Below are 24,723 nucleotides of genomic sequence, written 5' to 3'. Positions count from 1 at the left end.
CATCAATCTTTTTTCCCATATAGAACCTATTAATAAATTATAACGATTTCAAATTGCGTTATAACTAAATAGTCATAACTCCAAAATTACGACATCTGTTATATTTCTAAAATATTGGGTTATTAAAAAATAAATAATCGTTTGGATATATTAAGATTACTATAATTGTAGACGACATAGAATTTTTTCAGTTCTTTTTATAACATTATAACGATTAGACTGTATAGAACATAAATTAATTTTAACATATACAATAAGATTCATCAAGTTATTAGATTACCGAAGTGAATAGTGATCGGTCATTTAATTCCAACAAATCTGATACTTCCGATAATATCCTGATTTCGTAAAAAGCATTTTAAAAATCGTATTCACCTTTCAATCAAATTTCTAAAACAATTTTGATAAATACACAATTTCTCTGGAACATTCTTCCTCCAAATTCATACCCAATTATCTTTCAACAGCAAGTACCGCTAATTACTTAATCACATTTTTCCTTATCTTAAAATAAACCTCATAAAATTATAACAATAACGATATGAACAGTCATCCACAAAAACTAGATACTTTCTTTCAATTGTATTCTGTTTACTTAAAAAGAATATTTCAAAAATCATATTCGCCATTCAATCAACTGCCCAAAAGGAAACCTTCGAAGTTGTCTTGAAATAATAATTCCTTATCTCGAAATAAACCTCATAAAACTCCAGCACTAACGATATGAACAGTGATCCACAAAAATCAGATACTTTCTGTCAGTATTCTAGTTCGTTAAAGAATCATGTTCGCCGTTCAATCGAGTGACCCAAACGGAAACTTCTGAACTTTCTTCCCCTATCGTCATACTAATTATCCTTTGACCACGAGTGCCGCCAATTACCCACCGTAGTCGCGCATACGTTCTCCATAACAGTCCGATTAATCAGCTTTCCCCTTTTTCCTGGAAGACAAATCATCGAGGCACGACACGTTCGTGAAACGAATGATCGAGCCTAGCCACTAGAGATGGTGTGCAAAATCACCAAAAGTGATTTATCACAGTGATCGCCGAATCACGATCACGGTCGTAATTTAGTTTCATTCACGAGCGTGATTGCGATGTTTTTTATCTTGAGTGAATTTGCTCACTGCGATTGTAAGTCCTTGATCTTTAAAGAGAAAAACTTTAAAAATGAATTACATTAATATTTGCGTTTTGAAAAATCAATAGAAAAAATTAAGTCTAGATCTAGAACGAACGTGATCGAATCAATTGTGATTGACAAGTAGCTGTTCAAAATCACTAATAATTATTTATCACAGTGATCGTGATTTTTTTATCTTCAGTGAATTTTCTCACTGTGATCTTAATTCTTGATCTTTAAAAAAACACATATTCAATATGATTTAATATTTGCGTTTTGAAAAATTAGTAGAAAAAATTAAATCTGGGTCTAGAACGAACGTGATCGAATCAATCGTGATTGACAAGTAGCTATTCACGCCATCTCTACTAGCCACTAGCGAGGTCCGACCGATCTAACCGTGACTTTGAACCTCGCCAGCGCGCGCGCGCACGCGAACATTCCCCGGTTCCAGTGAACCCGCGGGGCGACGAGATCACTGACGCGTGAATCCGACGGAATTCTAGCCGCATAATATGGGTGTCAACTGTGACCCAGTAGATCACACTCGTCGAGCATTCGAAATGGAACGTCCTTAAAGCTTTGCTCGGTACCGAGCGTTCGCTGACTCGCAACCGACTTCCGGTCGCCATTTTATCGGACGGGAACGAAAATTCAGCTCGTTTTGTGTAACACCACGTAAAAACTATACTATTATTTATTGCGGATATCCGTGCAAAGTACATTTACAGATCATTTTACGAGAACGGAAGGATTTTTTTTTTGGTTATTAAAGAATTATATTGAGTTATTTTTTTTCGTTAAATGAGATAATTTACAGTAGCGAACGAAACAGTTACCACTTTCTTGATTTCTATTGATCTTATTATTTCTTAGCAACTTGAAACATTAATATATCTACTGAGCTTTATACAGCTTTTAATTCTCTATTAGAATATATATTAAATGGATACTAAAGTTTTAACCCTCTGTGATCCCCGTTATTTTGATTGCTTCTATCATCCTCCTGGGCCTTTTATGTGCAGACCTATTTTCTTTTGTTTTATAGGCTTCAGAAAATCTGAAAAAATTCAGGGACACTTCCCAGGATCTTTTCTGACATTATCCAATAGTTTTTAAAGTTGGATGTCAAAAGATTTTTTTTTAATAACAATACCTTCGTTTCGGAGATATTTTAGCGCGAAATTTTGCTTGTGCCATAAAAAACTCAGGAGGGTCGCGAATAGTAAAGTTAATATTCAAACTTTTAATGAAACAAATCGAAAAAGTGATACATACTTTTTTGACCGCTACTATATACAATAACCATAAAGAATTGTATCCTGTTCTAGTTAAAAATATTACCGATCGTTATTAAAAATATCAATTTGGAGTTCAGATACAATTTTAACAATTATAATGTTAACTGCTAATGGAAAGTTTGCAGAAATTTCGAAGTCACAAAAAATGATGAAAAGGGATCTTTCGATCTACACCTACCAGACTTCAATTTCTAAAAGTATTTTAAAATTTGGTAAAAAGATGCTTATCCTCTGAAGTATCGTAACACATCTTTGTAAAGGTCCTGTATTTCGAATAAAAAAAAAGATCCTGTAATAATCGATTTGATGGAATATTTTCAACTAGTCTTTGGGCAGGTATATATGACAGAACTAACAACCGACAATAACGATTCGTGACTGGCTACCAGTTCCCTGGACCCATTCGCACATTTTTCATTTTTTCCCTTTTTTTCGTCTGTTCCCATGCAAACGAAAAACGTGCGAATTCTTTCGGACAATCAACAGCTCGCCGACGATTGTCCGAGTCTGAATGGTCCCGCAATAATTTTGGTCCACGTTCCACCAAGCATAAACAGACTGAAAAAAAGGATCTAAGCCTGGCCGCCCGGGCTGGTATTTTTTTTTCAGTTTTAATAACAGCGACGCTAATCATGCTCGACCTTGGACGAGAGGAACCTTGTCTGGGATCTGTCGTTTCAACGGCAGATAATAGATTCTTGTCGCGATGACGAGGCAATCTTCTCGGTTCTATCCTCATGCGACGCTTGATGATTTTTATATTGCAAATTACTGGCATGAGGGACTGGTATAATTTATTTATAAGAACAGTATTCTCGTAGGTGTCTTCGATTCTCCATAAACATACGGAAATCGAAATTTCGAAAATGAAAATTCACAGAAAACTACTTTTGGAAATGAAACGGTTTCGTCGATCTGAGAAAAGATTATCGGAAAAATTAATTTATCGAATTGCTGAAATCAGCCAATAAATTTATGGATATGATTGATTTCTTCAATGGCTCTATAGGGTACTCTAAGAAATCCTTACATAAAACACTGAGAATTACTTAATTTAAATTAATGTTGAATTAAAAATTCTCTTTTACGATTAATTCCTTACTGTATATTATGTTGCTGTAACTGTTTTTGTTTTGACTTAATTTTCATATATGCATACTGGGCTTGCACCCGTATAATAATTAACTAAAAATTTCATGTAACATTGAAATTCGTACAAAGAAGCTTCTTAGAGACATAAAGTTTTCCTATTAATTATAAAATAAATCAATTTGACCAAAGCTGAATAAAAATCTAAATGTAACAAGAAATCTGGGATCACTTTGTTTCGTTAATAAATATGGGTGATAGCACTCTGGAATAATAAATAAAGTCATTGTACAGTAAAGACATAAGACATTCACGAAAATAAGATGAGAATGAAACGGTTATAATATAACGATCGTAAGAATGAAAAAAAAGATTTAGCGAAAAAAAAACGAAAATATTCGAGTAAGCGCGGTGGCCAAAGGTCGCGTGGAACCGTGGACAAGAATCGTTGTTACATTTTTACCCGGCAGAAACATGTCGTAAATATTTTTCCCCGTTTTTTGTTCAACGCATCGTCATCGTATTTGCGCAGGTTCGAGATGGCGCGTGAAGAAACTGACCTACAAGATCAGCAAGTACCCCCGAAATCTGCCGCAGCAGAAAGTCGACGCGGAGCTGAACAAAGCGTTCAAAGTCTGGTCGGAGTACACCGATCTCGTTTTCACTCAGAAGAAATCCGGACAGGTAAAATGGAAAAAACAATAAAATACTATTTGCACTTGACGATAAATTCATCTCTTTAAAAAATTTGAATAACCTTTTCATTTCGAAAAATGAAGCAAATTCTCGGTTTCATCATAATATGTTCATGTATCACCAGATTTAGCAACACATTTTGAACTTTTGAAAGTTACAGTGCGTTAACTAGTTAATTTTATACTAATATTTAGGGTTCGCTGTTCATAAACATCTATATTATTAGTTTCAGCAATATCAGAGACAGAAGAAAATGACTAATTGTCAGTGATGCGTGGTCCTAAAGCATTTTCTCAGAAATATTTTAGATGTTCGTAATTAGTAGAACACCCTGTATAATAGCAGTTTCCAATTCCTTGCAAAAATGATTCATAATAATGCAATTCGAAAAGCATAAAGTAGCATTAATATTTATATCGGAACTATGTACTGCTATCAGAATTGAAGTATTTAAGAATTTCCATTAAGTTACTGCAACAATTCTCATCCTTTCTAACATACATTAGATAACAATTTCATAAAAAAGAAAAAGTTCATATTCTATACAACACTATACTTAATAACTGAATTTTATTTTTCCATTTTATTTATTTATTTATTTACGGGTTAATTCCCATTAGAATACTTACTAATTCCGATTAGAAAATCTTTATCTTTTGAACAGAAATTATTCGGCAACCTAATATCGCAGAGCACAAGTGGTTATTGCCAATAAAATATCCACCAAAAAAGGTTCAAATTGTGATAGTTTTGACTACCTCATAAAATCGCTACAACTCATGTGTACTAATCTTAAATTTATCGGAGTCCAGTGGAATTGATTATCAATGAATTTCAGGTGCACATCGAGATCAGATTCGAGAAAGGCGAGCACGGTGACGGAGATCCGTTCGACGGTCCCGGCGGCACTTTGGCCCACGCTTATTTCCCAGTATACGGCGGCGATGCGCATTTCGACGACGCGGAACAATGGACCATCGACAGTTTTCGCGGCACGAATCTCTTCCAGGTCGCTGCCCACGAGTTCGGTCATTCCCTTGGCTTGAGTCACAGCGACGTCAAATCCGCCCTAATGGCACCTTTCTACCGCGGTTACGAGCCCTACTTCCGGTTGGACGAAGACGACGTCCAGGGTATTCAGGTGAACAAACCAATTACATTGACAGAGAAACGATCGAATTTCTGAATGTATCGTCGACCACGGTTTCCATGGAATTATATATTTTTTCAGTCTTTGTACGGAAAGAAATCCTCGAATACCGGGAGTATCCCGACTGGGCCGAAATACGGAACCACGACCGTGGCGCCGCCTAGCGAAGAGGACTCGGAACTATGCACCGACCCGAAAGTGGACACCATGTTCAATTCCGCGGAGGGTCACATATACGTGTTCAAGGGTACGTGTGATTCACAGGAAATATTTCATCCCAGATAGCACACGACGCCTTGAAGACGCCCATTTTACGGCTATTTTAGATCTGAGGCGCCTTTAAGGTGTCATCAAGGCGTCATGTATTATCTGGGATTCATCTACCCTGGAACGAAAGAAAAATAATAAGAATTTAAAAGAATCTTGTGTGGTCATGTAAAAATTGTAAGTTATGATCCTCCGTGGAGTTTAATCTTTTTTTAAAGTATCCTTCAATATTCTGAAAATTCTTTTGAACTTCATCGTACCTATATATTAACGAGAATGATCAGCTTCCTTCGGTCAGAGTTCAAAACACTGTCGTTCTTTTAATAATTTTGTCGACAGGTCTGTAGAATTAAATAATGTGACATTAATCTTGGAGATTACCAATTCCAGATAACACACGACGCCTTAAAGACGCCGATGTTACGGCTATTTTAGGGCGCCTTGAAGCCATCTTCAAGACGTCATTGGGCGTCATGTGCTATCTAGAATGATATCTAATTAACTGAAACTGATTCTTGAATGAGATTTAAGTAGTTCATTTCCTGGAATAAACTTAGTACTTTCTGCTTGCCTAATTGGTATCAGAGATTTTGTTGTTGAACGTATTAGTGATTGAAGCTATCGAAACAAGTACTGGTATTACAAGTTAATTTATGCATTTTGTAAAATTATTATTTAATGGTATATAAAATCTTCTTGACTTCAGGCGATCGTTACTGGCGATTAACAGCGGATGGTGTCGCAGTCGGCTATCCTAAACTGATTTCCCACTCGTGGAAGGGCCTGCCAGGGAACATAGACGCCGCGTTTACATATAAGAACGGCAAGACTTACTTCTTCAAGGTGAGAAAACAATTAACTTCATTTTCCACTGTCATTATTTTTTCAAAAATTCTTCGATATTCTACAGAACTTTTCAAACCTAGTGGTACTAAATCATCAATAAAAATACTGAGTTCCCAAAACGACATCATCACCTTTCATCGACTTTTTCAATGAGAAATATCTTAACAACAAGAAGCAACTTAACCTTCTATGGCCTCTTTGAGTCTTTCATGGCATATGCGAAATTTCGTGCTCAAATATCTCCGAAACGAAGGGATTGTTATTTAAAAAAAAACTTTTAACATTTAACTTTAACAACTATTGGTTCGTGTAGTGGAGACTCTGAGAAGTATTCCCGAATTTTCTCCGATTTTTTGAAAACCTATAAGATGAAGAAAATAGGTCTGGACATATATCAGATCCAACTAGTTAAACGTCTTAATTTTCTAATAAAAAGATACCTTACATATCCGAACAATCCCAGCTTTATCCCTTTAACCCTCAACCGTCCCTCATTTTTCCAACTTAATTTGTCTCTCAGTGTCAAGTTGACACAGTGGTAAAAATTAATATAATGAAGGCATAAATAGTTAAATTTGCAAATTCTTTAAAATACACATCATGAAGTCCTAGGTAAATTCATCTACACATGACAGAATATCATAATTTCTCAGGAGAAAAATGTGTCAAATTGACACGAAGGACAAATGAGGGTTAAATAAACAGAAATTCTCTTATTAGTCACGTTCATAGAGGAACGATATTTCAAACCATGTTTCTGTTAGCTGACCAACAAGAATAAGCAATTCCATTGCCACAGGGCTCGAAGTACTGGAGATACGTGGGCAAGAGAATGGACGGTGATTACCCGAAGGAAATCAGCGAAGGTTTCACCGGGATCCCGGACAACATCGACACCGTGATCGTGTGGACCGGAAATGGGAAGATCTATTTCTACAAGGGCAGCAAATTCTGGAGGTTCGATCCAGCCTCGAAGCCGCCGGTGAAGAACACCTATCCGAAACTGATCTCGAACTGGGAAGGCATTCCAGATAATCTCGACGCATCGGTCGTCTATCGCGGTTACACGTACTTCTTCAAAGGCGACGCATACTATCGATTCCACGACAGTTCCTTCTCCGTTAGTATTTCGTCGATTCTTTTCATACAATTTCTCTCAGTCTATTCGATTTTACGAATCGACTGTATTCGTTTTAATGCATACAGGTGTAGAATGTTGATCGATTAAAGGTAAAACTGTTCACTTACAATTTACAGAAATCATTTCTTCGAGGCACTAGTGAAATGATTTACTGTGTTTGAGTTTCCAAAAACAGATTATTCTTTTATAATGCAGGTTTACCTAGAACGTGGAATTTATCCGAATTTTCCAAGCAGAATACAGTCTTATTAATTGATCTATAAATAAGTCGGAAACGGTTCTGAAAGTTTAGAATAAATAATTCTTCTACAGAATTATTAGCTACCCCGTGTTGATGAAGTAACTAAATAGTTCGAGGCATCGTCCATCGAATGTGTAACAGAAACAATCTTGATAGAAGAACATATGATCGAAGTACAAAAGAAGTAGAATAACGTGAAACATTGAAACATGGCGACACTCTGGTCAGACACCGCCTCTTTTGCTCTGATCATGATCAATATTTATATATTATTTCTGTAGCAATTAATGAAATTGAATTTACTTACTAATTACGTTACTATATAATGTTTCTTTTGCATAAAGAATTGAAGGATGTTTTCTGCGATAATGATTTTCTATTAGAATTTGTTGATACTACCCATAATTCTACAAGTTATAGACAGATATTGTAGACATTTTTTCTACAAATTATAGATAGATATTATAAACAAATTTTCTATAACTTATAGATAGATATCTTAGATATATTTTCTACAACTTATAGACAGATATCTTAGATATATTTTCTACAACTTATAGACAAATATCTTAGATATATTTTCTACCACTTATAGACAGATATCTTAGATACATTTTCTACAAGTTATTGGCAGATATTGTAGATATACATTTACTACAATATACATATAGATAGATATATTATCTACAAATTATAAATAGATAATATCTCAGATATGTTTTCTAAAGTAAATAAATGGAGTCACAGTACCGTTAATCCGACGATCTACGCGAATCCTCAGGTGGACGTGGCCGATCCAGCATTCCCAAGATCGACAGCCTACTGGTGGTTCGGGTGCAGGTCCGCGAACAAAGGAACATTAGGTAATGTCCAATGGCTGCGTGAAAATCCCGAAGACAGTTTTCCGCATGCCGGCATCCTGGATTCCACCGGCGGTGACTTTAACGGCCACGATGGTGATGATGACGATAATGACGAGTATGGGGACGTGGGAGACATCATTCTAGACGCAGGTACTAAAGCTTCATTCGAGTCAAACCAGATCCTTGCCTCGCCGTGAACAAAGTTTCAGCATCCACTACTTTTTGTCCAAAAGTTGCAAAGACTTATATCAAACAAGAAGTGATCACTTTCGAAACATTTAGGATTTATTGAAATAGAGTCTACAGAAAGGTGCATTGGCTCAAGAATTTCTGGGTTCTACAATCTATTCGGAAATATTTGGAATTTGATATATTTTTATAATGAGAATATTTATCAATGAGTCTGTATCTGCAGATCGTTTCAGTTTTTGTAACTAAAATTAGAGTTTACTATCTATGAACTTTTATAAATAATTCTATACTGTTATTTTTTCCATCTTTTGTACATTTGTTTTATTGGAAGTTCTTTGTTGTTTTGGACAGTGGATAACTGAAACTTTAGTACAAATGGGTAAAGAGGCGAGGATACAGTATTTGGTGTCTCGAACACCTGGCTATTACATACCTAGGGCTCTCATACATCGAAGAAATTTGTGCATATGTAAATATAACAATTTTAGTCGATATTGTTTCCTACAAAATCTCATAGTAAAACGCGTTGTTGTGAGAACAATAGAAAAAAAAAGATTATATTCAAGGGTAAAGTGTTAAAACGTAGATACTCAAAGTACAATAGGTAACGACATTAGATATCGCAACAATTGTTATTCAACAGTTCTTCCACATTGAAAAAGTCCACATTATCGCAATATTTCAGTTAGTATGCGCCACGCCACGTAACAGCATCACGTTGTAAAAATTAAGTAAATTGCACGTCGACATTCACATTGAAAAAGCAAAGGTTATTTAATTTCCTTCGTGTAGATTTCGATCGATCGTTACAACGCTACAATTATATCATATTGTTTGCACAAACTTCTTCGGTGATACAACAATCAGAAACGCGGTAATCTTGTGACTTGAGTGTTAAATGGTGGTGGTACTAACATTAATATCGAACTGATCGAATTTTATAGAATCATTAATATCGCGGCACAAATCATCCCCGTTTGATTTACTAACAAACACGTGAATTTTCTTTCATACATCATCTGTTTTTGTTCGTTCCCGGTTGAATCATATCTGCAGATCGGCAGTAATACTAACACAAGTGAAATTCAATTCTAAAACTGTTATAAACAAAGGTATGAAGATATGTTGCTTTATAGAACAGTATTTGCAAATTTCAGTGTTCCTCTAATTAAATAATAATTTATTTAATGTATGATATTAACAGAGAATTTGGATAACCTTATTCCTTATTCCTAAAAATCAGATTAATGTGTTTCTGCCGATATGCAAAATTATCATTATTCCAATTAACTTATTGTCCCTAGAACGACTTCCGCTAAATTTGACTCCCAAACGCTTCGATTTTATTCAAATTTAATAAAAGCGGTGATATTAATCTATTTTTACAAATATACTGAAACATAATTGACTAACTTTTCAAAAATAATCAGTAGACTGCAGATATTTATGCAATTCTATTAATGTCCATATTTTCATTCCTTAATTTAAACATCTTCACAATTCTCATTTTTGGAAATACGTCTGGAATAATGTTTAACTATATGAACATCTCAATTTCAAGAAACAAAAATATTATTAAAGATATCAATATTAATAAAAGTTATCGAGACACGCACGGCATCGGTTGTGGAACCGGAAGTCGTTCTAAGGTCAATTTGGTGCGCGATCACCCTCCCCGCAAAATCCAACCTTAAAAAAAAACCCTATACAAAACTATCATTCCGCGAACATTAATTCGCAAAAATCTCAAAGCCCAAAGTATCTACTAGCCAGGCGGCACATGAAGTTTTATGTTCCCAACAAAAAAAGTACGAATATGTAAAAAAAAAAAGAAATAGTTGAATTGAAAATGCCGGCCACGAGAAGGGGGATAACCGTGAACTATGGCCAGTCACCGTCGCCGGGCCCAGTTTGCTGAAAAAGAACAGTAAATATTATAATGTTAAGCTTTCCCTGTCTATCATTTTCTCCTATTGTTATTTTTTACGTTTTTGCTTGTTCACAAAAATTGCATTCGACTGCAAACTACTTACGGTATTGCGTACTCTTTCCTCTCCTGATTGTTTTCTCTCTGGCCTTGTTCTCTGTGTTTTTCTGGCTGTTCCGTGTGCCGTACATCCTCACTCCGATTTCAAATATCGGCTCCCGCGTGTCACCACTCCTAACGTTCATTTACGGAGAGGTATCATAGCACTACCTTTTTTAATCGTCACAATTACCATTTACTGCACGTCTTTGTTCACTAACACCGTATTGCCTAGAAAGTATTTTTTCAAAAATGATATATTATTATGCACTACGTTTCTTTTAAAACGTAAACAAACTCTGTACCACTCTTATTAATCACGACAGTGCAAAATAATATTTCGTCCAAACTTCAAAAATCAGACCTGTCCACGATCAGCTCAGAGAGCTAAATTATACCACTATAAAAATTTTTTCGCAAAATGCAATGACATTAAGAGAAACGTAAACAAAAGTGAAGAAAATACTAACGAGCTGTATCTACGGACAGGCCTGCTTTAGATGAAATTACTTGTATTTTAGGAGCATATAATCACTGATTGTTCTGCACGAATTTCTACATTATACACGAAACGGATGCATCACAGCACGAGTCGCGCGTAAACGTGTGAGCAATATGCACGTGTGCACGCACATATTTTCTACGCGAGTGTGAAACAAAACAGGTGCATGGTAAAACTGTACGGAGAGGACGGTTACGTTGTTTGGAACTTAATCTACCGTAGGACAGTATCTCCTTCTCCCCTCCCCCCGTTCCCCTCCCGGCCCCGCCATCTAACCAAAATAAACAGAACCAACCTTGAACTCCACACGTCCCAGCTCCGTTTCACTCATTTCTTCTCTGCCCTTTCATCCTTCTCTGTTTTGTTCGGGACTTCTGTTCTTACCCATTTTCCACATTCGCGTGCACGTGTTTTTTATTTCTTTATCTCTTACACGCGGTTTACATGCACGAGTTACTTTTAGTTCTAATGATTTCGTTACACGAGGAGTTATTCTGGTAATAGGGCATGTTGAATCCTCGGTCTCTCCCTGTGCACCCATTCTTCTACTTCGGGTGATTCTTTGGTACGGTTTATGTGGAGGCTGCTGGAAATTTAGAACTCTCCCTCTGATTTCTATTCTCTGACACGATATGCCCGTAACATTAGTTCCTGTAGTCTGTTTCTTTTTACAGAACGTTATTTTGCTAGATGGACCATAAGACGTTGCAAACTGTTTTGCCATTGGCGATGACATGTAACGACAAAAGTTCCTTCGAATTTACCGGAATCTTATGATTCGCGTAGTTATCGTCACGTGACTATGTTTAGAAGAGGGAGAATTTGAACGGTCATCGTTATAATTGTTTAAATTGTAACAATTGTTCTGTAGTTGTTTCAGCAATTTGGATTTTTAGTCATAAAATATTTGAACAAATATCATCTACTTTTTAAAACGTTATTTGAAAAAATTGAATGACATTCCTCTCTTCAGATTTGGTCACGTGACAGTCCGATAAGTGTCATTTAAAGAATTCCACTGAAGCTTAAATAACGAAAGAATCTGCTGCTACCATTAATGATTATGGAAAAACAGCTTGTTTCTCGCCACGTATACTCTTGATACTAAAGATTTTTGTGCACTGTATAATTTCGACCACCTGTTTTGTTCGGTATACTATTATAAATTTACGTTTAACAAGGCGATGTCACAATTGAATCCCGTTCCACATTGATACATAATCTTTTATTTGAATTATGTCTTTTTTGTATAAGCCTGACTCTTTTTAACATACATTTGACACACAGATGCACAAAGTCAATACCTGAAATTTGTTCGCTTTCGAAGACAAACGTGTCCATCAATTTTATCCACTAGTAATCCCTGTCATTAGTAATACCTATTTAGTAATTATACTTCAAATTTCAAAAGTCGTGAAAAAGAACAATGAAAGAAACGTTTTCGAAGCACAAAAATCTTATGGTCCTGCGGATAATATGTACATTAATTATTTATAATTTATACTTACCCAAACGAGATGCACCGTCAATGTTGTCACGTACGCGGCAGCGACAGATCTCAAAATGACTCACGAGTATTGCGTCTCTTGCGCGCGGTTCCATTAACTCGGAAAAACTCACTTTTTCCAGAGGACAACAATCTGCACTCGGAATCGCGCGGGTTCGGGAAAAAGTGAACGAGCGAGAATGAAAAACTTGTTCGTTCAAGGAATCTCGTTGAGTCGTAAACTCGGGTTAGAAGGCAGCGAAATGGAACGACAAATTTTCCAGGGAAAAGGTCACTTGCAAACAAAACAAAACAAAAAGTAAATAAATAATAAAGCACAGGATTACGAGGGACAGGTTCACGAAGCAGAACTCACGGGGGATAACCAATCCAAAGCAAACTAAATAAAGTTCCAAACAACGACGAGAGCCTACACGATTTGTAACCCACCGTATCACCTCTGTTGTTTCACCCGCGAAACTGCGTTTTGACCGCGACCGGTGCAGTGAGCCATCCAATCAGCGACGATTCTCTTAAAAGCTTCCTATAGGCCCCTTCCTACGATTTTTTCAATCAAATTCGACAGGCGAAACGGACGAGCAGCTAGTCACGTCTTCCAATCAGGACACGGACTCCGGGGCGGGAAGCGTTTTCAAATCGTCGTCGAAATGGTGGTACCTTTCACTCAATGTGATGACCATGATCGTCGCTAAAATAATCGCCGCGACGTAAGAGAACGTTTTTTCACGGGGATTATTGAGCGATGGAAGTTTCTCGACGAGAGGGTTGCCACTGGAAACGTTTGAACTGAACCTTTGAACAGGGAAAACGTGGCTCGACGTGTGCCGAGAATGAAGTGGATAAACAGTGCCAAAACGGCAATACGCTGATTTATACCCATGAATCGTGGCCGTTAATTCCTTTAGGATTATCACACGCTTTTGTGACAGATCGTTTGTTAGCCCATCTTAATCTCTCATGAAACAATCATTCCATTGTTGAAGCGATGTTGCCCGAATATCGTTTTAAATATTTTGCTTCATCGTAGCTGTAAGTATTTCACGCAGCATGTCTTGCGAGCTGCGTTTCATTCAATTATTTTCTATATGTCTATTTGTTGATTAATAAATTGGTCGCATCTCACAAGGCATCCTGTATATATGTAAAGTATACAAGTATATTGTAAAATATGTTTATACATAATGTTGTAAGTCGCATGCAATAATGTGTCACCAAACCTTTTACACTGCCTATTTATTCTTTATTCGTACATCATGGTTTTGTATAGATCTTTAATGTTGAAGGCACTTATTTTGCGTATTTGTGCGAAACATAAGTTGAGACATGACAAATAGCGAATAAAGAAGGAGGTCAATTGGTTCTCTGACTGACAGTATTATGAGTATTATAGAGTTTTTCACTTCTCAGAATGTAAGGAAACATAGAAACTCTGAAAGTTTGATGTGGACAGCATTAGATATTGTTAAAACGTATAGAAACATCTATAGTACTCATGGTAGTGACTATACCAGAAAAAGAAAACAATAACTATCTTCCATACAAGTGCCTCAAAATCCTTTCGACGTAATGTAATAAACATTAACTTTTTTTTATGACTTTCTGCCATTCTATTGTTACTAGAGTTTATTAGTTAAAAACAGCTACTATGTGTCTTTTATTTACTTTCATTTCAATGAAAAATCTTATCCTTTAATTACAAATTTTTTTACTTTAGATGTATTATTTTCTGTTTTCTTCAGTAAGTTTCTTTCCATTGCTATAATCTGTTGCATTATACAGTAGAATGTTATATTAAATAATGTTAATAATAGTTACTAATAATAATCTCTGATGACCATGCTATGAAATGTGAGATTTAATGTAGTATGTGTCAAGAATGAGTTTATAATTCTAAAAACAATAATTATTTTTATTATGCTTTGAAACCAAAATGACATTAAAAGCAATATAATGTAATGTATGTTGTACACATCATAGGAATATATGTATGCTGTGAATTATGAGAGTGTTTCAAGGCACATCTCTCTTTCATACGTACTACTTAACTATTTCAAGTAAGAATAAAAAATGATTTAAAAAATTTTAAGTGAGTAACATTCACAATTCATAGCATATATATATTGCCGTAGAAACATTAATGACATTATCATATGTTTCTTTACATTCTAAGAAATGTTTCCATAATTTTGTTACAAATAAATAATTGAGTACTTAAGAATTACCTAGTTTTAAGAGTGAACCAAGCACAAAAAGCCTTGTACAGTTTTTTCTAGTAATTGTTAAATAAATTGTTTTTCGAAAGAAAAAAAACTATGACAAATGCAAAGTTCTATATCATTATTGTTGCAAACTATTTAATATGCAAACACACTATATCTTTAATGTGATGCAACGTACAAGGCCTTTATTTGCACTAGATCTTTGGTCAGGGCAATAAAAATGATTCATATTGAAACTTGCCACGCTGTGCTATGCCCTGACACTGTACAGTATCAATAAAAAATAAATTTTCATTTTACTTAATGCATATTTTAAAGATTATTACCAAATTATTTTTATTGATTAATGTTTTACATCATAAAATTGAAATTTTAATAAAAAGGTATATAAAATTATTTATATTAAATGCGAATTGTAGTGTTATTAAGATCTCTCCTTCTTTTCGATCCTAATCAAAGTTTCGTCTAAGGAAGGTTTATATGTTAAAAGTTTAGAATATCTTCGTATGAGTTTCTTCCAAAAATGTACAATATCGGACATTCTCAAATTATTCCATATAAAATCCTTCCCTTGATCTGCTATTTTCTTAGATAATTCATCATTCTCTTTTGCAAATTGCATTATCTCCCTAAATGTATAAGATCATTAGAAATTTCATATATCACAGAATAATATTAGGAACTAAAACGAGAAATATCTTACTCCAATACTATTTGATCTGCATCCTTAGGAATAGGTATGTAATGAATCCAAGGCACCATTGCATCATAATAAAATTCTGTCCACTCATCACCAACATGAAAGACTAAAGACTGGCACAGAAACAAGTGCTTGTGTCTGAATGATGCTGCAACACCTTTAAAGTTAAATAAATATTTATATTTACAATGAGATTCTAATGGAGCTTCAGAAGCTGGAGCAGCGTATAATGTGTCCTGCAACAAAACCCAAAATTATACCAAACATATAAACATACACAATCATGTAAATACAAAATAATTACTTCATCAGATTTCCATGCTTGATTTTTTGTATATTGTGCATCTACTAAATCTGGTTTACTACGACTTAATAGTACCAAATTATCACGCTCTGAGCTAGTTCTAGACCCTCTAAAAAATCCTTTGCCTTCTTTTTTTGACCAAGGTGCATTTTTGCTAGCTTTATCTAATGATACACGATGTTCATCCCATCTACCAAGGCCACGGGGATATAAAGAAATTGCAGGGCCACCTTCCCAAAATGACCATGCTGGATATGTAATATCATAATATTCTGGGGTCTATAAATACATTTACAATACTCAAAATCATTGATTATTTTTAAATATAAGCTTTACTACATAATACTATATACCTTACTAAATGAAAATATAGGCAATGGACCACCAAAGTGCTTACAAGTTTGAGGATAATCTCGTGTATTTATCACTAAATCCACGTCTGGTAAGTCAGGTGCTAGCTTTAAAAGAAAGTGCTCTATTCCAGCACATCTTGAGGGAAACATACAATCTGTCTGTCTATATACATTTCCTCCTATTATTTGATAAAATGTTCCTCTGCAGGGAACAGGAAATTATATTGTAAACAGTTTATTGCACGCATGTTTTAACACATTTACATACCTATTCTTTGAAGTATTTATTAAATCTTTGTTTATACCCTTCTGTTTGAAAGTTTTCAAGTCACGTATAATAACATCTTTGTAACAACCATTGTTTGTATTATTACAAGGTTTGTAATTTTGTTCTGCTTCTTCCAGTGCATGATAGTACTTATTGAATCGTTTATTCAAATCTATTGTAAACAACAATTTATGGAAAATATTATACATACAGGAACATTTTAAAAATGACATACGAATACCTTTATTGTAAATGTTAGTTTTCTTTTCCTCTTTACAGTGCCCTACACTCTCGATGGAACAATATTGTTCCTCGCAATTACTTATCCAAAAAATAGTAACCAAAAATATATAACTTAACGTTAGCATACTTCTTTCAAAAACACCGGCATGACAGATTCTGACCAATTCTGACAAACAGGATTGTTTAATGGTTATACGAAAGTAACTGACAAACCCTAGCGACATCTATAAGGTCGAAAAATACACAGCACATTCTAATGAATTTATGAGAAATTCTAGTTAAGTGTATAAGTAGGTATAAGTTATTCGAAATTTATAAAATACTTGGTGACATTTCTGTTCAAGTACCTTGTTACACTTTAGTTAATTTTACGAATGTGATCCGTTGCAATGACTGAAACTTAGAATATTTCCAGTGGCAAATTAGAAATTATAGAATAAGTAGGAAAGGTCATTGAACAATATGGAACAATGTAGGTTTTTGAAATTTTTATTAAATAAAAAATATACAGTTATGATTGGTCACCAGTAGGCATACTCTTGATAATGTCAGAGTTTCCAGCGTCTGTAATGGAAAGTGTACATACACGGAAGTATTTTCCGCATGCTGTACCTAATTCTATGTTGTTTCCCATATAATGGTGCACACCAGTCTTGGCCAACATAGCATAGTACTCGATCTCCGATTTCCTGTTACAAAAAGACAGATATTTATAGATCCAGCCAATGATCTTATACGTGAAATGTCTCTGCACTTACAAGCAGAGACGTGAGACTACTCCGCAGAACTCCCATTATGAGTAGATGAATTAATATTCAAACAAATAGAATAAGTTCAATATAAGTTTGAAATTTATAATTTTACAACTGTTTCATCATTTCCAGGGGAGTACTACATCTCAGTCTCACCTTAGAGGAGGGGTGTTGTTAGCAATGATGACCAATTTCGCTTTGCCTTGCCGAAGGGACTTGAGTGTCTGTTTGTAGCCCAGGACACATTTTCCTGACTTCATAACCAGAGCCAATCTGGCGTTAATACCATCCTGGGACTTCTTCTGTTGATTCAGAAACACAATTCATGGAATTATATCAGTGCCTTATGAAAATAGAATTTAACACGTGCTTCGGAAGTTGGATGAAACATGTGCATTAAGTGAATATATTTACCTGCTTCTTTTTAGCCACCATTTTTTTATCTAACTAAATCTGTGTCTGAAAAAAACATTTAAGAAACACTTAGTTAAGTTTTCACTTATCCATATAGTGAATTATTGTACAAATATTAAAATATTGATACGCTACCTTCCTCCTACACGTATTGCCACGGAACACGCCGGACGTGAAAGAGTTCAGCAATCTCGAAACTCGAATGTATCCAGTTCGAGATCGAGATGGCCATGGAATACAAATTACATAGACAGAACATTTTTTATTATATTCAACGGTTGGTTCATAGCGCCAAGGTCGAGTGTGGAAATTAAACAGTCCCTTCGCATAAAACTATTTCTGTAATTCACGCGCATAAGTACTTTGTATTTTTCCAAAGATCCTAGATTATTCATCGAATGTGGAATTATTAATTAATATTTACTTCTTGTACATATTTACATATGTAATGGAAAAGTAATCGAAACAACTTATAGCGCCGACTATAGTAAAACGCTTAAACTTTTACTAATTAATATCGCTATCTTATCATAAGATGGTACCACAATGGTATTAATTGGCTATTAGCTTGGGCATTTTGTCGTAAATGGCGCTACACTTCATTGTGACAAATGAAGTGCAACTACATACATATGTATTTATGTACATTCCATACCATAAATTTAATTCCTGTAAAAATACACTAATATATATGTAAAAAGAATTATGAACACTAAATTATTAATAACAAGAGAAAGACTGCGATATACTTGAAAGAAGCTATATCTTTTTGTAGATTTGCTCTGTACTTTTTTGTAATTTTCAATATATACTTACATTTTCAAAATTTGTATTATTTTTAAGACAATTCTATACTATTTTTTTGTTAATTCATATTCCGTGTATTCTGTTTATTTTGTGGAAGAGCTATTTATCTGTGATTCCCCGTCCATTCCTTGCTCATTAGGGTTTCGTGAATGTCGTGAATACCTCCCTTATGCTTGTAATAAAATGTTATAACTTTGTATAATGTATAATGTAAAATGATGAATAAACGAAAGTGTTTTGTTTACAAAATAAATAAAGAAACATTAAAAAGATTACATTGGAACATGGAAATAATTTGAAAATCAATGAGATCGATAAGAAGCAAGGAAACAGGAAAAATGAAACGGCACAGCTGAAACATCGTTTTGTAAATATGATAACAGATATAAGCGAATTGTTGCAGGTGTTATCAGTTCAACTGGTAATAAGTGTATTTATAAATTCCGTTTTTTATCGGGTCTTTCCTTTGCGTAAACGTCACAAGTAAATAGTTGAATCTTGCGAGAACGTCTACAGATTCTGAGTCGTACGTAATGTTATAAAAAATTATAAACATATACTGTTAATTTAAATATAATATTAAATAATTGTATTGGAAACATATCTGGTAATTTCATAAAAAGGAATAATCGATAAAAGTATATTTTCAATTAGAAATTAAAATTTTTCATAGCATATCTATAAATTTGTCATTACTTATACAAAACACATGTAAAATATTTTTATTATTATTTTCGTTATTATATAAATAATTATTGTATGTATATAAAATAGTCATACGTGATATTTCTCTATTTCCTGTTTTAGATATATTTATAGAATGGAACTTAAATGTAAAATACAAACTTATGACTGGGGAAGACATGGGATTGACAGCACTGTTGCAACATTAGCAAAATCTGCTAACTCAGACTTCACATTAGATGAAAAGAAACCATATGCAGAATTATGGATGGGTACACATCCAAATGGCCCTTCACATATGAAAGAGTTGAATATACCTTTAGATAAATATATAAAAGAAAATAGCATAGTTTTAGGCAATGATGTTCAGAAAATATTTGGCAAACATCTACCATTCCTTTTTAAGGTTTTATCTGTTAACAAAGCATTATCAATTCAAGCACATCCAAACAAGGTACATATATTCACTGCAACAATATTTAATCATTGTACTGTGTTCTTAAATGTCATATTTCATTGCAGGAAAAGGCAGAAGAATTGCACCAACAGTATCCCACTATTTACAAAGATGCAAATCATAAGCCTGAGCTTGCGATAGCTTTAACACCATTTGAAGCACTTTGTGGTTTCCGTCCAATTAGAGAGATAAAAGAGCTTCTGGAAATTCTTCCAGAGTTGCGCGCTGTAATAGGAGAAGATAAAGTACTGAAATTTATGACCACAGACGAAGCAAGCATTAGCAAAGCTTTGAAAATATGTTTCCATAGTCTCATGACATGTGATCCTGGTTTAGTAGCATTGCAACTTAGAAAGCTACTTGATAGATTATCTAACTTGGGTAATTTTTGTTTAACAACTAGTTATATGTAAAAATTTTGTTAGTGACTATGATTAATAGACTTCCTTGATGTTAGATGATTCATTAAGGCAGACCTTACATGCTAGCTTATTAGAAAGACTGTACTCAGATTATCCAGGAGATGTTGGATGTTTTAGCATTTATTTTTTTAATTTTATAACAATGCAGCCTGGAGAGGCTATTTATCTAGGACCAAATGAACCGCATGCATATCTCTTTGGTGGTGAGTATTTTATCATGTATTTTATATTATATTTCCATTGTGATACATAGTATTAAATATACATATTTCATATATATTGTAAATTGTGGTATACAATATTAAATATATTTCCAGACTGTATAGAGTGTATGGCTTGTTCTGATAACGTAGTACGCGCGGGATTGACTCCAAAATTGAAAGATGTGCCAACATTGATTGAAATGTTAACATACAGCTGTGAACCCGTGTCCGCAAAAAGGTTTCAGCCTTATCGCGAAGATGAATGTACAGAAGTATTTCGTCCTCCTGTATCAGAATTTTCTGTTGCTAAAATTACAGTGAGCATTTTAATCGTTGTATTTCTTTTTAATTACTTGCATCATAAATACCACAATATGTAATGTGTATACATTTTTCAGATACCTCCAGGAAGGTCCTCTTACAACATCATTCCTAGAAGTACAGCTAGTATTTTAATTATTATAAACGGAAAAGGTGAAATTTCATCGTCGAAAGTTCTTTACCGAGGATCTGTTATATTTATTCCGGCGAATGAAAAAATCGGAATGAAAGTTTTGTGCGGATGTCACCCGATGCTGATGTTTCAGGCATTCGTAAATGTTTAGGAAACAATTGTTCTGGATATTTAGAAGACGTGACGAACGCTAACGGCAAGATTGCACGTACTAAGTATTATTGCACTTTTAAAGGCTTCTTAGATTAACGTAAGTGCTTGTTGATCTTTGAATTTTATCAGTAGTTATAAGTACTAGTCATGAATCGGCATTCGATGACTCCATTCAAAAAAAGCCCGTTTAGAATCTTGTATTTTTATTAATATACTACAAATGTTATGTCCATAGTAGGGCATTCCGTAATTTATATCAGAAACACTAGACAATAGAGTTAAGGCGTGTGTATAATGTTTCTGACGTCGATGCATGAGGGCGAAAATGTAGAGACATTCCTAGACTATATAGCATTTATCGTATATAATTCCTGCCATGATATATGTACGTATTACATAAACTTTTCTGGCTTCCATTGTTAAATAGTATTTTTATATGTTAAAGAAATCATCAGTTTCTTTTTTACTTCACTTAAAAAAGTATAGTTAATTTCATAATTATGTCAGTTGCTCAACTTAAGGAGAGATATAATTAGATAATTACATACTTGCTCATTACCATGTAGCAATTGCAGACAATGTGCAATCTGTACTAGTCAATTTTCTTTAACTATTTACATTTGCCACTGCATATGTATACAGAAAGACTATGTATAATGTTCTTGCAAATGGCACTTTCTTATTTTACGATGTATAAATTGTTAAATGTAGTATTAAGTGTATAAGCTTAAGTAGCTTAATCTTATGAAATCAGCATTTACAAATAGTCATTCCATATTGCCGTATTTATGATAAAAAAAAAAGGTTAATTTATTTTTAAAAATGTTCATAGCATTCGTTTTTGAAAAATCTTAATGCGCATGCTATTCTTTATTTACAGTCTAAGAAATATTTAAAGACTTTGTAACAATCATGTAGTTAAAACTATACAGTGGACTTTTTATGAAGTATAAATATATAGTTTAAAAATTTACAATTTTCTCTTATGTAACAATAAAAGGTTTTCATCGTTAACATGATACGGTAAATTAATTCGACTGGAGATTGTATGTGTTCACAAAAATAAAGGAATAACTTATTTGTTACAATCATAACTATAAAATTGTAGAAATTGTCAGAATCATATAAATTCTGCACAGCCTTGATTTTAAGATGATATACAAAATTTGATATTTATCTAGATTTCGATTAGTCAAACGTAAGAAAAATAAGTGTATATACAAATATCATTGATTAATCATCATCAGAGTCTTCTTTTTTCTGGGCATTTTCAGCAGCTTTATCATCCTCCTTGTAATGTCTGTATTCTGGTTTCAATTCCCACATATTTCTGTGAGGGTTTTTTAGATTATAGTTGCATACTTCATTCAATATCTCCTTTAAATATACCTGGGAAATAAAGATTAACAATCAATATAAATACATGGAAGACTTACAGATAATGTTGAACAACACTTACAATAGGTTGCCTTGTAATTTTCACAAGGTCTCTTATATTATAATACTGATGTTTCTCGAAGGCAGCAAATAGCATATCCAATACTGCATCTTTGTCATCTCGCATTTTCTTGCCCTCAGCCTTTTTCTTTTCTGCATATTCAATCTACAAACCATGTAATTACATTAATATAATATCAAATATATTAGAACTCCAAACATTTCAAATAAAGTACTTACATTATGTTTATGATCAGAAACAGGCTTGAAATTTTGAACCACCCTATCTAATTGCTGAACTTGCCTCTGTGGCACAGAAGCTCTTTTAATACTTTGTAATTTCAATTTCATATAACAATTATCAGCTGAAAACAATATGAATAAATAGCAAATATGTTCTGTGTAGACCTTTGAAATATTTTACAAAATCTTTACCGTATGGTCGACATTCTAATTTTTGTACTATCCTCCCTTCCATGTAAAGTTTCTCAGTTTCAGGAACAATGGCGTCTGAATTATTTGATGCTTCAAAAGAGAATATTATTAAGAAATACGTCTTTAAACCAATAGTACAAGATGTTATAAACTTACGTATAACATGAGAAAATACACCTAACATCTGTTTTGTTACAGTTGTAACATCTAATCTATGTTGTTTAGGAATTTCTTCTTCCCCTGGCTCTTTTAAAGCCAAAACAGCCTCTGACAATTTCAGAGATACCTCTGCCTTTTGACCAGGGTTTCTAAGAATGCATATAAAATTTACTATTCTTACAGGATCAAGAAAGTCTAATAAAACACTATTAAAATGAAATCCTACTTAGTTATCTTTAATTTGCCAACTTCTATGTTGCCAGGTGCTTTCTCCCATTTGTTAGCTATATATTTGGGTACTTTGACTAGCCATACACCTCTCCCAGCATTGCTTAAATCTAAGTCCTTTTCTGTGTGCGAAGTATTTGCCGACATTGTTGTCTTTTTCAACAAATTATCTGAGAAATTAGGTATTATATTCGTGAAATGAAAAAAAGTTATTATTTGTAACACTTGGTATATTTATATTTTATAAAAATACAATCAAAGAACGTAGAATTACAACTTGTAATTATTCCAGTCCGAAGAGAAATAGTTTAATTAATTATCTAACATAGGAAACTAGTTTCCGACCCTATTTCTTTTCCATACGCTTAACATTAAGATTACAATTTGACTCTTCCGAAAACAAAGTTTCCTTTACAGAAATTCCAGAAATACAACTGATCTGAAGCAATGATCAAAGTTTTTCAAGATTGTTTCATAACGTACTCAAAAGTGCATGTCTGATTTCATATACGCCAATAGAGGGCTACTAAGCAACATTTATAAAATATCAGAAGTCCCTACAATTCTCTATAATTTCTTTTATATGTATATATATATAAATAATTGTTACGTACTTAAATCATTATATTATACTTCATTAATAAATCCATCTATTCCCTGAACAGAATACAATATTAACTCCAATAATTTCTATATAATACTTTTAGAGCCTTTATGATATAAGGATCGAGTACCAAACTGTGATATATTGTGAACATTATATCGAGTTAACATTTTTAATTAATTACATTATTTTTTTTAGTAGTATATAAAAATCAAATAGAATTTAAAATCAGTATACCACGTCTGTACCATATGCGCTCTGATCGTTTCTGATTGGTGGAGAAACCTAACAGTTCTTTACACGCGACACATAATCTGTATATTTTATATTAACGATATCAAAATAAAAATTCGAGTTATGTCGTATAAAGTGAAGGAATAATTAGAAACAATGAAGAATAATGAATAAATTAATGATTATAAATTATAATCTACATGTTACCTAGCAAATCATTCGTTTAGAATTTCTGATCAAGGACT

The 24,723-nt window shown here is 33.7% G+C and overlaps 5 protein-coding genes and 1 long non-coding RNA gene across 6 annotated transcripts in view; 2 read left to right on the top strand and 4 right to left on the bottom strand.

Moving 5' to 3' along the window:
* The window catches only part of LOC107187698 (matrix metalloproteinase-14), a 58,284-nt gene extending 45,090 nt beyond the window's left edge, over positions 1-13,194 (top strand). Inside the window, exons 4-10 of the mRNA XM_015575850.1 lie at positions 4,050-4,201; positions 5,052-5,354; positions 5,445-5,610; positions 6,337-6,473; positions 7,276-7,596; positions 8,640-8,721; positions 13,071-13,194. Coding sequence (XP_015431336.1) covers positions 4,050-4,201; positions 5,052-5,354; positions 5,445-5,610; positions 6,337-6,473; positions 7,276-7,596; positions 8,640-8,721; positions 13,071-13,117 — 1,208 coding nt within the window. The 3' untranslated portion in view covers positions 13,118-13,194. The remainder of the gene's footprint in view (positions 1-4,049; positions 4,202-5,051; positions 5,355-5,444; positions 5,611-6,336; positions 6,474-7,275; positions 7,597-8,639; positions 8,722-13,070) is intronic.
* On the bottom strand, positions 10,765-11,498 carry LOC107187699. Its single transcript, XR_001516214.1, has 3 exons — positions 11,450-11,498; positions 10,947-11,170; positions 10,765-10,827 (listed from the first exon to the last, which is right to left on the bottom strand). It is a non-coding gene; the product is annotated as an uncharacterized LOC107187699 (long non-coding RNA).
* A 2,397-nt stretch (positions 13,195-15,591) lies between the features above and the next one.
* On the bottom strand, positions 15,592-17,185 carry LOC107187734 (O-glucosyltransferase rumi homolog). Its single transcript, XM_015575895.1, has 6 exons — positions 17,034-17,185; positions 16,793-16,964; positions 16,525-16,726; positions 16,172-16,450; positions 15,871-16,103; positions 15,592-15,796 (listed from the first exon to the last, which is right to left on the bottom strand). Exons 1-6 carry the CDS (start codon positions 17,158-17,160, stop codon positions 15,592-15,594), a joined length of 1,218 nt encoding a protein of 405 aa, XP_015431381.1. The 5' UTR covers positions 17,161-17,185.
* Positions 17,186-17,508: 323 nt separating this feature from the next.
* Positions 17,509-18,420, bottom strand: LOC107187710 (60S ribosomal protein L30). Its single transcript, XM_015575863.1, has 4 exons — positions 18,337-18,420; positions 18,202-18,246; positions 17,944-18,089; positions 17,509-17,724 (listed from the first exon to the last, which is right to left on the bottom strand). Exons 2-4 carry the CDS (start codon positions 18,220-18,222, stop codon positions 17,547-17,549), a joined length of 345 nt encoding a protein of 114 aa, XP_015431349.1. The 5' UTR covers positions 18,223-18,246; positions 18,337-18,420; the 3' UTR covers positions 17,509-17,546.
* Positions 18,421-19,347: 927 nt separating this feature from the next.
* LOC107187748 (mannose-6-phosphate isomerase) lies at positions 19,348-21,379 on the top strand. The gene is made up of 6 exons (XM_015575913.1): positions 19,348-19,429; positions 19,816-20,146; positions 20,215-20,530; positions 20,607-20,774; positions 20,889-21,091; positions 21,173-21,379. The coding sequence occupies exons 2-6, from the start codon at positions 19,829-19,831 to the stop codon at positions 21,377-21,379; spliced, it is 1,212 nt and encodes a 403-aa protein (XP_015431399.1). The 5' UTR covers positions 19,348-19,429; positions 19,816-19,828.
* Positions 21,380-22,612: 1,233 nt separating this feature from the next.
* Positions 22,613-24,054, bottom strand: LOC107187743 (general transcription factor IIF subunit 2). Its single transcript, XM_015575906.1, has 7 exons — positions 23,915-24,054; positions 23,639-23,810; positions 23,410-23,561; positions 23,254-23,343; positions 23,059-23,183; positions 22,841-22,984; positions 22,613-22,770 (listed from the first exon to the last, which is right to left on the bottom strand). Exons 2-7 carry the CDS (start codon positions 23,785-23,787, stop codon positions 22,615-22,617), a joined length of 816 nt encoding a protein of 271 aa, XP_015431392.1. The 5' UTR covers positions 23,788-23,810; positions 23,915-24,054; the 3' UTR covers positions 22,613-22,614.
* Positions 24,055-24,723: the final 669 nt, after the last annotated feature.

Source organism: Dufourea novaeangliae, unplaced genomic scaffold, assembly GCF_001272555.1.
Source record: "Dufourea novaeangliae isolate 0120121106 unplaced genomic scaffold, ASM127255v1 scaffold101, whole genome shotgun sequence".
Taxonomy (NCBI): Eukaryota; Metazoa; Arthropoda; class Insecta; order Hymenoptera; family Halictidae; genus Dufourea; species Dufourea novaeangliae.
Note: the sequence above shows the minus strand (reverse complement) of the source record. Positions and strands in the feature narration are given on the sequence as shown.

Bases quoted from the DNA above. Each gene is read 5' to 3' on its own strand.
- LOC107187734 (XM_015575895.1), bottom strand. From the start codon at position 17,160: ATGCTAACGTTAAGTTATATATTTTTGGTTACTATTTTTTGGATAAGT. The intron at 16,965-17,033 runs GTATTCGTATGT...TGTTTACAATAG, and splicing joins AACTAACATTTACAATAAAG to ATTTGAATAAACGATTCAAT. The intron at 16,104-16,171 runs GTAATTATTTTG...GTTTTGTTGCAG, and splicing joins AAGCATGGAAATCTGATGAA to GACACATTATACGCTGCTCC.
- LOC107187710 (XM_015575863.1), bottom strand. From the start codon at position 18,222: ATGGTGGCTAAAAAGAAGCAG. The intron at 18,090-18,201 runs GTAAATATATTC...CTGAATCAACAG, and splicing joins TGGTGGCTAAAAAGAAGCAG to AAGAAGTCCCAGGATGGTAT. The intron at 17,725-17,943 runs GTGAGACTGAGA...TTTTTGTAACAG, and splicing joins AACAACACCCCTCCTCTAAG to GAAATCGGAGATCGAGTACT.
- LOC107187748 (XM_015575913.1), top strand. From the start codon at position 19,829: ATGGAACTTAAATGTAAAATACAAACTTATGACTGGGGAAGACATGGG. The intron at 20,147-20,214 runs GTACATATATTC...ATTTCATTGCAG, and splicing joins TTCAAGCACATCCAAACAAG to GAAAAGGCAGAAGAATTGCA. The intron at 20,775-20,888 runs GTGAGTATTTTA...ATATATTTCCAG, and splicing joins GCATGCATATCTCTTTGGTG to ACTGTATAGAGTGTATGGCT.
- LOC107187743 (XM_015575906.1), bottom strand. From the start codon at position 23,787: ATGTCGGCAAATACTTCGCACACAGAAAAGGACTTAGATTTAAGCAAT. The intron at 23,562-23,638 runs GTAGGATTTCAT...ATGCATTCTTAG, and splicing joins GGCAAATTAAAGATAACTAA to AAACCCTGGTCAAAAGGCAG. The intron at 22,771-22,840 runs GTAAGTGTTGTT...TTTATTTCCCAG, and splicing joins AAATTACAAGGCAACCTATT to GTATATTTAAAGGAGATATT.